Source organism: Onychostoma macrolepis, chromosome 19 (assembly GCF_012432095.1).
Source record: "Onychostoma macrolepis isolate SWU-2019 chromosome 19, ASM1243209v1, whole genome shotgun sequence".
In the NCBI taxonomy this organism is placed as follows: domain Eukaryota; kingdom Metazoa; phylum Chordata; class Actinopteri; order Cypriniformes; family Cyprinidae; genus Onychostoma; species Onychostoma macrolepis.
Window position 1 is genome coordinate 30321835 of NC_081173.1, and position 15933 is coordinate 30337767.

At 36.6% G+C, this 15933-nt stretch overlaps 1 protein-coding gene across 6 annotated transcripts in view; it reads left to right on the forward strand.

The window, feature by feature from the left end:
* Nucleotides 1–6732, forward strand: part of snx13 (sorting nexin 13) — a 35748-nt gene extending 29016 nt beyond the window's left edge. For 3 of the 6 annotated variants that reach the window (XM_058754502.1, XM_058754504.1, XM_058754505.1), the window contains exons 21-26: nt 512–673; nt 892–963; nt 1653–1798; nt 1877–1945; nt 2029–2141; nt 3175–6732. In XM_058754502.1, coding sequence (XP_058610485.1) covers nt 512–673; nt 892–963; nt 1653–1798; nt 1877–1945; nt 2029–2141; nt 3175–3407 — 795 coding nt within the window. In that variant the 3' untranslated portion in view covers nt 3408–6732. Of the gene's footprint in view, nt 1–511; nt 674–891; nt 964–1652; nt 1946–2028; nt 2142–3174 lie in introns of all 6 variants that reach the window. The other 3 variants (XM_058754501.1, XM_058754503.1, XM_058754506.1) reach the window with 2 other exon arrangements.
* Nucleotides 6733–15933: the final 9201 nt, after the last annotated feature.

Below are 15933 nucleotides of genomic sequence, written 5' to 3' on the forward strand. Positions count from 1 at the left end.
AATCATATTGACCCCAAACTTCTGAAACAGTGTATATTTTTGCAAAACTTTTTTAATACTTGTAAAATAAAACATGGAGACTTCTCTAAACTTTTTTTTTTTTTTTTTTTTTTTAAAGCAATAATGCAATCTAATCATTAAATCTATGCACTGAAACAAAAATCACTAATAAAATTATATGAAACCCCATTGATATTATCTAACAAACTGTGCAACTGCGGGACACCCTTTAGGTAGACAGATGGATAGATAGAGAGACCGACAGACTGAAGGGGCGTTCACACAAACAGCGATTTGCAGTGGCGAAGTCAGTGAAAGTTATTCATTTTCAACGAGAGTTGGCATTTCAGGACAACCTGAGGAATAGAAACCACCGGTGGTGCAAAAAAATGAATCGCTGTGAGCGTGAACGCACCTCCATGTATTACTCCAGAGGGGCAGCGGCGTAGAGTTGTTGTCTGCTTGGAATCGCCGTTTTTGTAAACTTGTCCTGTTCTCTGGACTCGGACAGATGGACACGTTTGTGAATCCTCTCCGGAGCTCCATGCGGAATGTGTCCAATGCCGTGAAGTCACTGCCGGACAGCCTGGCCGAGGGAGTGTCCAAAGTCTCGGCGGACATGGGCCGCATGTCTGAGAAACTTGGCCAGGATATTAAACAGTCCATATTTAAGGTAGAGCACGTCTGGAGAATCTCAGAGCACAGAGAGAAATGCGCAACAGACCACAGACCTGGACTCTTTGCATGTTGGCTGTTTGTGTTGCCTCTTTTTATGTAACTAGGAATCTTAGTCTGTGCCGTTTGTCAATCATTTCACATGCATGTGCAGACATGTAGGTGAAATATTTGCACTCAAATGCCGATTTTTATTAATGCATGTCTGATCCACAGGTGCCTCCTTTAATCGCAAAGTCTGACATCGATCCCGAACACTGCCGCGTCTCGGCCCAGCTGGACGACAATGTGAGTCAACATCAAATCAAACTTGGCCAAATCGCTCTAACACAGCGGCTTGTTGCTTTTAGTATGTGTAAAGGTGCTGATAAATAATGTTATTTTAATAATTGTAATAAGCAATTCTAGTACAAGCTTTATGGTATAATGTTTAAAAACATGCATAAGTATTAGTGTTGTAATTTTTCTTTTACTCTGCAAATTATTATTATTGTTTTTGTTTATTTTACAGTACAGTATTATAAAATACCAATGTATTTCTTTTTGTTTTCATTTTATAATTTAATAAAATAATATTTATTATTATTATTATTATTATTATTATTATTATTAAAAAATTATACTTTAATAAAATTATACAATTTATTTAATATTTATTGTAATAGTGTTATTACCATAGTAATTTTTTATTGATTTTCATTTAATAATTTTATAAAAATAATATTTATTTTCATCATTATTATGAAATACAGATTTTTTTACAGTAAAATAGTATTTTACCCTAATTTATTTCTTTATTCATTTTAGTTTTGTATAATTTAAGAAAATAATAATTATATTATATTATAATATATAATAATTTGCTTGAAATAATTTATCTAATTAACTTGCTTTTTTTTTTCAGTGGTTCTGAGTGATAATTCAATGCGATTTTAGAGCTGGAGCTGTCAGTTTAATAATGTTGTGTCGATGAACAGGTGGATGATAATATTCCACTGAGGGTGATGTTGCTGCTGATGGACGAGGTGTTTGATCTGAAGGAGAGAAATCAGTGGCTGCGCAGAAACATCAAAAACCTCCTACAGCAGCTCATCAAAGCCACGTATGGAGACACCATTAACAGGTGCGACAGACACGCACGCATGCGGTTGCATTTCTGCTGTCTGTTCAAAGCTGAACTTATGTTTTTGCTTCATTGCAGGAAAATTGTGGATCACGTCGACTACATGACCTCGCCTGAGCAAGTGTCTGATTATGTGAAGAGATTCAGGTGATGATTTTATGCTTACTGACTGTTTTTTGCATGTATGTGATTCTGGTTTGTCTTCTGACTGGATGTTTTGACCCTTGCAGAGACTCTTACTGGCCAAACGGGATCCTCGCCGAGACGCCGCCCCGCAGAGACAAAAGCTTGCGCATGAGGACGCGAGTCGCCGCCAAGACCACACTCCTGGGCATCATGCCAGGTACACACACATTACAGCCTGAATCTTATAACACTGAATATACAGACATTTATGTGCACTCACAGCACAGACTACAGTGGAAAATCTGTAGTTATTCTGCAGATGGCACTCTTATTGTTAGCTATATGTATTATCAAATAAGTCAAAATGTCGATAACATTTTTAAATGCTTTTGAAAAATCTCCTCTGCCCGCCAAAGCTGCATTTATTTGAATAAAAATACAGTAAAAAAAACATTGTGAAATATTATTACAATTTAAAGTAGCAGTTTTCTATGTGAATATATTTTAAAATGTAATTTATTCCTGTGATGTGCAGCTGTATTTTCAGCATCATTACTCCACTCTTCATTAATATGCGCTGATCAAGAATTTCAACATTTCTAATTATTATCAATGTTGAAAACAGTTGTACTCCCAAATATTTTTATGGAAACTTTCAAATGTTTTATTTTCATTTTCTTTGATAAATAGAAAGTATTGTCTTATGTAACATTATAAATGTCTTTGCTATCACTTTTGACCAATTTAATGTGTCCTTGTAGAATAAAGGTCTTAATTTATGTAAAAAAAAAGCCTAAAGACCCCAAACTTTTTAATGATATTGTGTGTCTATATATATATATATATATATATATATATATATATATATACATATATACATATATATATATATATATATATACATATATATATATATATATATATATATATATATATATATATATATATATATATATATATATATATATATATATAGTACCACGGTTATTGTTAACTAAAACCGAAAAATATATATTTTTAGTTGAAATAAACGTTAAATTAAATAAAATAATAAAAATATTTAAATTTAATTTATTACAGCTAATGGCCAAGGAAACATTTCTGATTTATTTAGTTTAACTCGATGTACTAAAATAACTACATGGACATAAATATTAACATCATGATTTACTTTGAAGCTGCTTTGAATCTATTCTGAAGAGCGCTATACAAATAAATTTAACATGACTTGAAATTTTGACTCCCATCAGATGAGTTGAAGCACATCATCGGGGCGGAAACCACACGCAAGGGCATCCTGCGCGTCTTTGACATGTTCCAGCACCAACCCCTGAACCGCCGGCTGGCCTGCGTCTTTCTGGAGGGCTTCCTGGAGACCTTGTTTCCTCAGTACAAGTTCCCCGAGCTGTTCGTCAAGCTCCACTCACGCTCGCCGCGCGTGCTCAGATATTCACAGAAATTGCGTAGCTTGCACAAGAGGTGACAGACGGACGCTTCTCCCGCCGACGCAGAGGGGGAGGAGGAGCCAGTGGCCGCTCGCCGCGACAGAGCCGCCCCGACGGTGGCGCACATCCCGGCGGCAAACGCTCGAACACACACCTCCCTCTTAGTGCCTCGTGGCTGTTCTCGTTTAAAGCACTGTATTGACACGGCCGTAGCATAGAGGACGCATCTTATCACCGTGAAGCGTTCGGTCACGTCTGAACCACTACGAAAGACTGCAGATCCCGAGCACCGAGCCATCGCTCTTTCCGTTTGCCGTGCATTTCTGATCTGATGTTTTGAATGACACTGTGTAGATATATACGATTTGTTTGGTTTATTTGGGTTTGTTTTGTATTTGGCATTGGTCGCCTCATCGTCAGTACTGTATGGTGAAGGAAATCCGACCGAAGCAACCTATGCACCTTAACACTCATTACAAGGAGAACCATATGAGGAGGGTCATGATCGTTTTGTGGCACTGAAACTGAAATAGGCGTAATGTTTCCTGCCAACCAATCGGTTGCATGAAGTGAGTGGGGATTAAAACAGGACACGCCCCCCTGCCTTTTGCTTATATGTAACAATTAAGCTGATCTAAAAATGACTTAAAGGAATAGTTAATGCAAAAATGAAAATTTGCTGAAGATGTCCTCGACCTCAGGCCATCCATGATGTAGATGAGTTTCTTCATCAGATTTGGAGAAATGTAGCATTGCATCTCTTGCTCAGCAATGGATCCTCTGCAGTGAATGGGTGCCGTCAGAATGAGATTCCAAACAGCTGATAAAAACATCACAATAATCCTCACCACTCCAGTCCATCAGTTAATGTCTTGTTTGTAAGAAACAAATCCATCAAGACGTTTTTAACTTCAAACCATTGCTTACGTCCATAATAACACTTCCTCCAGTGAAAAAGTTCATCTCCTGTTGTCTCTCACATCAAAATTCACCCACATATTTGTTTAGAGCTCATGATTTGCTTTGGATTGTGTTGTTAAACGGTCCTTGATCTGTGCATATTGCTCTGCTGATTCAATCCATTATAACGCTTCCTTCAGTGAAAAAGTGGTCTGGTCTATGGACTCGTGTTTTAGTCGGAAGCTATGGTTTGAAGTTGAAAACGTCTTAAAATGATAGATCTGTTTAATATAAACATGCAGCTTTTCTCTTCTTAAGACATTAACTGAAGGACTGGAGTGGTGTGGGTTACTTGTGGATTATTGTGATGTTTTTCTCAGCTGTTTGGACTCTAGTTCTGACGGCACCCATTCACTGCAGAGCATCCACTGGTGAGCAAGTGATGCGATGCTACATTTCTACAAATTTGTGATGATACAAACTCATAGACGGCCTGAGGATGAGTGGATTTTCAGCAAATTTTCATTTTTGGTTGAACTATTCCTTTAATGATTATCTAAAGCCCTCGAACATATCAAAGTGGACAGAGATGATGGAATTTAAGGGTATATTTGCATGACCGTCTCAGACGGCTACGTGGAGCTCATTGCATACGGAGATATGCTTTAACGAATGTACGTGTCGATGTTTGTGTGTGTCCTGTTTTTATAACTCAATCCAGTGGAGGGTCGTGTTTGTGTTTTTTTTTTTTTTTTTAATGACTTTATTTTAGAATAGCAAGTGTAGCACTAAACTGCAACTGTCTGATGCCGAAGACTGTTTCAGCGTGAGATATAGATTCAGCCTTAAACACAAGACCAAGAGACGTGTGTTTAGACGTAGCTTTCACACGGACGCACCCTCGTACGCACACACTCTAAGGAGACATCGACTGTCCCAATCCCGTTTTCAATCAGAGAATATGTCATTCGTTTTTGTGCAATATATTTCTTTAATGCATGTTATATAATAATCGTATATGGGATAGTTTTCAAGTATATTAGAGTGAAGAATTTCAGAAGCCAATCCAAAACCACAGGAAACTCTTCAAAACCACCGAAACATTCCGTTGTTGTAAATGGCTTATTTTAAAGGACTTGTTTTATAAGTCTGGCTTTTTAACACTTGTGTTGGGGATGTTTTTTTTGTTTGTTTTTAATGTTTCGTCGCTCCTGCTGCTTTCTTGATGGATTTTGGCGCGTTTTGCTTTTAGGAAACGAGTGAAAGCACATTGTAAGTGAAGACACGAAAGATGCTGCCGAGGTCAGAGGTCGTCTGGCGTTTGAGCACAGATCTTAAACACTCTTTATTACTGTTAAACACTCTCCAGTCACATTTGTGATATATCTACACTTCACAAGAACATGCACGGGTCATATTTCACCCCAAAGGTCTTTTTTTTTGTTTGTTGCATTTACATGCTTTTTAAAAATGATTAAGAACCTTTTTTTTTTAAATTACTGTAATGTGGAAAACAAATCTCAAATATATATAACAATTTAAATAAATTATTATATAATAAATTATAAAATAAAAAATTATTATAATTATAAAAATGTATTTAATATTTTATATGATTATATTATTTTTTTATTTTTATGCATAAAAATAATGTAATTTAAATGATTACAAATCATTTAATCATTATTATAATGTAAACTGAAATACAAATAAATGATGCTTGCTATGTAATAATTAGGTTCTTTGATTTTAGTAATGAGAATTGGGAAGAAAAATCATGGGAAAGAAAGTGTTTTCATTTAATTGTCTATGCAAACATATAATTGATTTATTTTGATTTTGGAGCAAAATATGACCTGTAAATGTTCTTTGGTCTCAGGTTTCATGAGATTGATGCTTGACCTGGTTCAGATCAGCAGAAATAGATGAGAACTCATTTTGTGTTTTAATAAAAATAAAAATAGCACTTGAACTCTTGATTGAAGGGTTTTGAAGATTCTTTGAGTTGCTCTTGTTTTGTGGCTGTTTGCTGTGATTGACCAGCAGTGTTACTCGTGTGATTTGCCTGTTCGTGGTCTTTCTCTACTGTGATTGGCTGGCACTGAGAAGCTAAACTCTGCTGTGATTGGTCGAGTCAAACAGGAGCAACTTCCCCTTTAGATCCACCAAATGTTCCATACAGATGTTTCTGATTTGATTTTGTTTTCTGAATCCCCGTACGTATGAATCTATGAACATGAACTGTGCATATTGGTGTATAGTATCTGTCAGCGGTGTGCCTAAATGTACTGTCAATTATATTTTCTTATTTTTCTTTAACATAGTCAGTCGATTTGAATGTCACGGTCGTTTTAATAGACTGAAAATGACTCTAAAGGAGTAGAGTGTTTGCATTATGCTTCTAAAACCTTCATTTTGAGCAGCTTTACTCAGTATAACACTAATAAAATTAACTCCAACTCACTGCCCTATTCAGAGTGCTGTCATTTACTGAATGATTGAATGAATGAACGAACGAACAACAGATTCAAATAAAACCTGTTTGATCAGGAATTAAGAATGGGAATTTAAATGAGTGCAACAATTTTAGCTGTTACTTACTTATCAAATCACATCAAATTAAAATGCACAAGATCCCCCAAAAATAAAAATATATATATATATATTTGAAAAAAGTAATTCTTTTTTTTTTTTTCTGATTAAGCCAGTACTGAAGCAGATAACAGACTCCAGGTGTCTGATTATTTTTCTTGCTCCTTTTGAAGCAGAAAGCACTACTCTTTGATCAGTTCAGTTTAAAAAATAAAAATAAAAATCTGAAATTCAACTTTCCATCAAAATCTGTCAAGATAATGTCACAGTTCAAAGACTGACATTTGAATACTGAAATAAAAAGCATATTTCATCCGTCTGACAAATATCCTCCAAAATAAATGGACAATATTAATCATGTTCTTATTCCATCACAGCCACAAACACTTCTGAAATGTTATTTCTGTGATAAACACTGGGGAGCGCCATATACTTAAAAAAAAAACAACCCTTTACTGTTGCGTATTAAACTCAAAGATATCTGCATTCATAAAAAAAACTAAAAACAAAACATGAACATGTCATAAAATACATCAGAAATATATCTTCTGATATTTCAAAATTCATCTTTGGTCATTAGATAGTACAACATTATTATTATTATTTTTTAAATTAGATAACTTTTATTTTGTTCCTGATGTCACTTTTAACAGGTGACTGATCACATGGATTGATTCATTAAACCAAAATATGAAACAAGAAGGCAGAATGCATGAAGCGGGCAGAGGCGGACAAAGTACACAACTTCCTTACTTGAGTGAAAGTACAGATACCACTGTTCAAATACTACTCCACTACAAGTGAAAGTTGTAAAGACAGATATTTACTTAATTAAAAGTAAATGCATTGTTTTATTGTCGCATTGTTGTATACATACAATACCTTATGCCACTAATGCAACCTACACTGTAAAACCCAACAAGTTAGGGTAACTCAAACCGTTTGAGTAAAACAATTCCCCTTGGCTTTAAGTGTAAAGTAATTAAGTGATTAATTAAGTGCTGATTGAGCATCAGTGATGAACACCTGCTGTTAACAAACATGATCACTGAAGAAAAGAGAAACACAAGAACTACAACTGACTTCAGCCACAGCCTTAGATGAAATCAACTGAAATAAAATACATTAAATCTCTCAAAATCTGATTAAACAACTCCACAAACAGCATCACCAGCTTGTGTTTCTCTTTCCTTCGGTGATTCTTCTTGATAACAGCAGCTGTTCATCATTAATGATCAATCATCACATAATTATCTTCTTAACTCCAGCACTGCTTCAATGCTGCTTGAACACTCTGTAGAGGTGGGTAGTCTAGGGGCCAAAGAGTAAAAGTCCTGCCATATTTTTGTTATGCAATTATGGTGGCAATTTTTTTTGCTTTTTTCCTCCAGTTAATTTCATCCAAAGCTGTGGCTGAAGTCAGTTGTAGTTCTTGTGTTTCTCTTTTCTTCAGTGATGTTGATTGTTAACATCAGGTGTTCATCACTAATGCTCAATCATCATTTAATTAGTCACTTTAATTATCTCATTAACTTTAACTCTTTGAGGACTTGGGATTTGACTTGAGACTTGCTTGTGACTTGAAAGGAATGTCTTGGTTCCTCCTCTGGTGAAATCAGCTGCTGAGTTCATGGGTGGAACACAAATATGGCAGGACTTTTACTCTTTGGCCCCTGGACTACCCACCCCTGTGTGACCACACATGTAGCAGAATGAGAATAAAGCTCGACTCGACTTGACTCAAAGCTACTACTGTTTACATATTTGAAGGCTGCTTATTAGATCAATAAAGGTAAACACTGGATTATTTAAAACTTGGGTTCTCAACTCTGGTCCGCGAGATCCATTTCCCTGCAGTGTTTAGCTCCAACTCACCTGCCTGTAACTTTCTAGTGATCCTAAAGACCTTGATTGGCTTGGTCAGGTGTGTTTGATTAGGGATGGAGCTGAACTCTACAGGAATATAGATCTTACGGGCCAGAGTTGAGAACCAATGCTATAACAGTGCAATAACTGACTCCGTTTCCTTGAAACTGTAACTTGAATGCAATGTAAGTCGCTTTGGATAAAAGCGTCTGCCAAATGCATAAATGTAAATGTAAATGTATTAGAGAATAATGCACACCCAAGGTGGTGATGCAGCCAAGACGCTTATACTGCAGTTAACACACCTCAAGACATTGTTCAGATGATGTATTTTAAGACTTTAGGCAGGTTTTTGTCCCTAAAATGTTCTTGTGTATAGGACTAATTTCATACTCCTCCCATCTCGTCTCACTGTTGCTAATACCAAAACATCATTTAATGCAGTTATTAATTAAATTATGAGAGACCTTAAGCGTTTGTGAATTACTGTGCATTTGTCATTTTTTTTAAATTATATTGTTTATGATATTTATTTGCTTGGTCAGTGTTTTGTGGGTTTTGGTTGTTTTGCTGTTGTAGGCTGTAAGGACCTTTGAAATAACAATCATTTGGTGAAGTGATATGGACATGTAATGAGGTTGAGACCTGCCTGGAACTACTTAAGCCGTGTAATAATTGCACATAGTATGAGTGACTGTACATTACATTACAGTACGCTTTAATGGAGATTTGATTACATGCAAACAAGTAAGATTGAGTTTGACACAAAATATATGAACAGCTGGTGCAACCCTATCTTGATCTGTACCATGCACTTTAACTCTAGTCCTGGAGGATCATCATTGCACATTTGTATTTATGGGTACTTCAGGACCAGACTTGATTAAAGCTATCTGTCAATCCCAGGGATCTCCAACCCTGCTCCTGGATAGCTACTGTCCTGTAGATTTCAGTTCCAACCCCAAACACACTTGTCTGTAATTATCAAGTAGCCCTGAACGCCTTAATTAGCTGTGTTTGATTGGGGTTGGAGCTGAAATCTGCAGGACTGTAGCTATCCAGGAGCAGGATTGGAGCTAATCTATCCTGCACTTTCAACTGTACTTTTACTGTCTTTTCTTGACTTTGACAGCCTGTAAACAGAGTATTAGAGTTAATGTCCTGCTTTACACTAATATATGTGACCCTGGAGTCTGGACCACAAAACCAGTCATAAGGGCCAATTTTTGATTCGAGATACAACTAAAGTCTGCAATCTGAGGGTGAAAAAATTTAAATATTGAGAAAATCGTCTTTAAAGTTGTTCAAATGAAGTCCTTAGCAATACATATTACTAATAAAAAAAAAAAATCATGGAACATGATATTTACTTAATATCCTAATGATTTTTGGCATAAAAGAAATCAATAATTTTGACCCATACAATTTTTGGCTATAATATACCCACTACTTATGACTGTTCTTGTGCTCCAAGGTCACATATGTGATTAACATGGACTGCTTGGTAATCTATGTTTCCACATCTATTCCGCATATGTGCATTTTGGAGTGGCACATAAAAACTGCTGGATGGAAACACCAAGATACGCATTCTAAAAATGTGTGTGCCTTGAATAAAAAACAAATACCTTTAATAAAAAAAATACAAAAAAAATAGTAATTGTGTGTTTTATCTTTTGCTTTTTTGAATATTAGATTTTTTTTTTTCCCATATTTTGATTGTACTTTTTCTATATTTGTTTGATGCAGGTTCATACAAACATCCCAGATGATGAAACACTAAAGCATTTTCAAACTTAATCAAAAGTGTATTTTTTTCCCCCTTCCTGAAGACCTTAAACAGGAAATTTATCAGGAAATGCACGTCAAGTGTTAAGACAAAAAAAAAAAAAAAAACTGAAGTGACTAACCCTTGTCACAGTGCACACAGCAGGGAGGAACAAGGATAACTCAAAATACAGTCTTTAATGAATCCAAAACAGACAGGGCACACCAAGGCAGCGCAGACTCACAGGAACAACGAGTAGACCAGACGAAAACTAACTAAACAGGCAGGAACTAAATACACCTGACAATCACTGATAATTAGACACCTGAACTGAATAACAGACAATCACACTCAACAAGGACAGGAAGCAAACCAAATAAGGAAACAAGAGGCGGGAACACATTTTTTTTTTCATCATTTCTTCTGGAAAGAACATGCATTAATGATTTTAGTGTAAAGTTCAGCATTTAGTAAGTAGTAAGAAACTTTGTTTTACTTTTATTAGACACCATTTCAAAAATGACCAATTACCATTTGCCTTAAACGACATGAGAACTGCATTACATGTAACATACTGTGTTCTTGGTCTTTTGAAACATTTAAATCGTCAAATGTGAAACATTTGAAGCGGTGTCATACTTCAACTGAGCATTAAACATCATAACACACATTGTCTGTATCTGATTCTGCAGGGTTTACTGTATATTGCTTTGGGTTGAATTTTTAAACTCTTTCTGCACAATGTGATGTAGAGATGTGTGTGGAGGAGCACTAACTAATGTAGCTGCCTTCCCCATTCTCCATCACAATTATCACTGTAACTGCAGTCATTGCCCAGTGGAATCTTTTTTATAGAAAGATTAAAAATATGGGAGAAACACGGGAACATATTTAAACGATAGCAGGATAGAATGGTAAAATACGGGAGAATCCCGGGAAAAACGGCAGAGTTGAGGTATGATTCACTATCGTATAGAATTAATTTACTGATCCTCTCATGACCTACAGCTCTATTCTGTAAACTACAAACATTAATTTTGTTGATCTTTGTTCAAAATTCAAATAAACATGAACTTGTCTTTGCATTACCTTTTCTGTGCATTACTCTTTTTTTTTTTTAGATGTCTTTTTTCGGCATATAAATGCTCTAAATCACTTTTTTATTGTAATTTGGGAGAAATGTTGTCAGTAGTTTATGGAGTAAAATAACAATGTTCATTTTCCTCAAACACATTCCTATAAACATTACAGCCATTTTTACACAGTTCATGTTTTACACAATTTTTTTTTTTTTCTTTCATACATTATATGAGAATGAGTTTTTAAAAACCTCTAAATATGAATATCAATTCATGAGCAAATCTCTAGAAATATCCAGTTTGGTAATTTATGACACTTTTAAGAACAGGAAGTGAGTAAGTGACGGAAAATTTGAAATCTTTCTCTCTTCTGACGGCTGTTTTCAATCTCTAGATATTTTTTTCTCATTTAGAAAGTCATAAATGCTGCTGTGGATAATTATTTTTCCTTTCAGTGTGTGATTTTACAGTAGTCAGTTTGGCCAGAAGCACATAAACCTGATGTTTCACTGCAATAATTGGCCATTTCCTAATTCATTTCCATTTGCCTGAAAGAAGAGAACAATATTGTTACATATATAACAAATTTTAAGTGCTCTTGATCCTTTGAAATGTTCAAAGAAGAATCTGTCAAATATGTAAAGTTTAAAGCAGTCATATTTCAACTGAGCATGAAGAAAATAGACAGGGTCTGTCATGAGAAAATATTCTTATCAAATTAGAAGTGAACCATAAATAGACATTAGAAACAGCTGGGGGAAAAAACAACAACCTGAAAACAGTCAAAACCAAGGAATGCTGTTTCTCTTTAATGTTTTTATATTTGAAGCACTTTTTGTGTACAGTACAGAACCTAAGCGTGGTAATATATTAAAATCAAATAATTAAAATAATTCCATGATATAATTAATCCAGCTTCAATAACTGAATGTTCTTTAAGGTCTACACTTTTTCCATAACTTTTTCCATTTTAATTTCCATGATTTTTCCAGGTCTAGAAATCACACTTTTATAAATGTCATCATGTATCTATCACATATCTACACTGTAAATTTATTTTATTTTTTTTTAATTTTAAGGCAACTATCTTCAGCAGATTTTTGAGTTTTTTTATTTGTTTGTTTTTTTACAGTGTATGGACTGGCATCTGCAGAGTTTACTGTGTGCTGCTTTGGATTTGATTGTGATTCTCAGCACAAAGAAAGACACAATAAATGTGATGATACCTGTGTTTGGAGAAAATAATTACATGTTTCTGTCATCATAATAGCGTTCTCCTCCTGACCTTGAGTACATACAGATATCCTGCTTTGTTCTGTAAATAGAAATCAATGTACATATATGAAATATTATATATATATATATATTTTTAAAAAAAATGGAATGTATGCAAATTGTATAATATCCAAGGTAAGGTACACATTTCTAGTAATTGTGATATTGTAAAATTTGGAATATTTGTCCTCTCCCCAAACTGATCACTATACCAAAACACAGTAATGATAATTTAATTAGAAGGGTTATATTAACCTTTTAATATTTTGCTAACATCTACAATATAATTTTTTTGTGTGTGTTGCTATTTTATTAAAATCTTTTCAGAGGTAAATCAATAACAATTACATTTTTAACAATATTTTAAGTGTAATTTATGAAATTTGTTGTACTTTGAATCCGATTTTTCTTTGTAAAAGGCAAAAAAATGTATCATACTGATTTCAAAGTTAAGGATTCATTAGTTTGAATATACACTGAAGCCAAAACTATCATAACATCTTAGTTGATAATTCAGTATACTTTATTTTTGTCAAAACATCCCATGTTTCGGTCGTGACTGCACATTTTCGGTAATGACAGTAATACTTTGGTAATGCTTTGGTCACATTACAGAATTTACAAAACTTGCATACTAAAACATACTAAAATACAAAAAATCTTATCATGAATTTAGGGAATGATGAAATAAATTATGATTTTATATATATTAAAGCTTACCAATATTGTCACAACAACACCCCGTCATGTCATTGCTGCTATTCATGAGCCAAGTCAGGTCAAAGTTGATGTCAGAGAATCAAATCAAGTCACAGTTGGTCGTCATCAATCGAGTCATGTCTCAGCTGCTCGTCCAGAGGCACAGCAGCACGTCACGGCTGCTCGTCCAGAGTCACAGCAGCACGTCACGGCTGCTCGTCCAGAGTCACAGCAGCACGTCACGGCTGCTCGTCCAGAGTCACAGCAGCACGTCACGGCTGCTCGTCCAGAGGCACAGCAGCACGTCACGGCTGCTCGTCCAGAGGCACAGCAACGCGTCACGGCTGCTCGTCCAGAGGCACAGCAGCACGCGTCACGGCTGCTCGTCCAGAGGCACAGCAACACGTCACGGCTGCTCGTCCAGAGGCACAGCAGCACGTCACGGCTGCTCGTCCAGAGGCACAGCAGCACGTCACGGCTGTTCACGTCTCAGCTGTTCGTCCAGAGTCACGTCACGTCCGGGCTGACACACCCAGATCATCAAGGTCAGTCTTCCACTATCCCAATTTGATATCTAGTTTGAGGGATGTACCGCTGGTGTCTGCACGGACTGCTGGTATCCCCAAACCAACTCACACTAACCCTCCTGTTCTTATGCATATTCCCCTGTCCGAGGCACTTCCCCTGATGGGAATCGCTTTGTTGCGTTTGGGCTGCGTACACCACCGCTGTAGAACCTCCAGAGGTGGCGGCAACCGCTGCAGAACCTCCGGAGGTGTCGGTGGTATCCACTCACCAACTCTTGTCTTGCTCTGCCACGTCCACAGAGGCCATCCTTGATTCCTCGTCCTGTCCTGTCGCAGCCAGAAGGGCTGTCCCTGAACTCACGTTCTGTCCTGTCACGGCTATGGAGGCCGTCAATGAACTCTCATCCTGTCCTGTCACAGCTATGGAGGCCGTCTACAACTCCTCGTCCTGTCGCAGCCAGAAGGGCTGTCCCTGAACTCTCGTTCTGTCCTGTCACGGCTATGGAGGCCGTCAATGAACTCTCGTGCTGTCCTGTCACTGCTATGGAGACCGTCAATGAACTCCCGTTCTGTCCTGTCACATCTATGGAGGCCGTCAATGAACTTTCTGTGTTCCCTGCCTCGGCCCTTGGGTCCGTGCATGTTCTCTCTCCTCTTTGTCTCCATTCTCCCTAGGTCCCAGGCTCTGCTGTGGGTTCCTGATCCGTCGTTGTGGGCTCCTGCTCTATCTGCTCCACCGTGGTGGTCTTCTGCTCCCCTTGTTTCGTCTGCTCCGCTGTGGTGGTCCACTATCTGGCTCTGGTGGGCTCAAGTCCCGTCTGGTCCGCCCTGGTGGGCTCAAGTCCCGTCTGGTCCGCCCTGGTGGGCTCAAGTCCCGTCTGGTCCGCCCTGGTGGGCTCAAGTCCCGTCTGGTCCGCCCTGGTGGGCTCAAGTCCCGTCTGGTCCGCCCAAAATAAAGAGTTGACATGAGAGGAGAGCAATAACATTTATTTTCTAAAATCAAAATAAAACTGAACACCTCAAAATTACAGTAAATCAAGGTTGTCACAACAACCTATTAAACATCTACAAACACTCATCAATTTTTATTTATTTACCTTTATTTTACCAGGACGTCTCATTGAGATTAAAATCTCTATTAAGCCAAGGTAGCAGTAAGATATTTTAATAGAACAATAGAACAATATTACTACATAATATCTTCTCAACAAAAACAATCACAAGCCTCCATTACCACTCTCTTTGTAATGCCTTTAAATACATTAATTTAAATTGATGAACGAATATCCAAAAATGTCTCTTCAATGTAACGAATAAATAAAATATAAAGCAAAATGAAATAGTCATACTTGCATTGGATGTGCTGGTTTCAGCCTCATGCACCCATGTCTTCATCTCATATATAAAACACCTGTGATTCACAACTACCAGCTAATGCACTCGCATTTGTGTAAAGTATCCAGATTGTCAGGTTTTGGCGAGACAGGGCAAAAGTACAACATATAGTACATTTAATGCCCTGTAGATGATGATATAACTTTGTGTGTGGCAGAAAAAGTTGGGTGCCATGCAAAATGTAAGGAGTAACTGCATTGCTCATCACAAATATTTTGGAGTAGAGTGTAAAATTTGCTAATATCTTTGATATGCAGTAAAATGAATAAAGTAATCAGAAAGTACAGTAACAAATTACATTTACATATGTGACCCTGGACCACAAAACCAGTCTTAAGTCGCTGGGGTATATTTGTAGCAATAGCCAACAATACATTGTATGGGTCAAAATTATCCATATTTTCTTTTATGCCAAAAATCATTAGGATATTAAGTAAAGATCATGTTCCATGAAGATATTTTG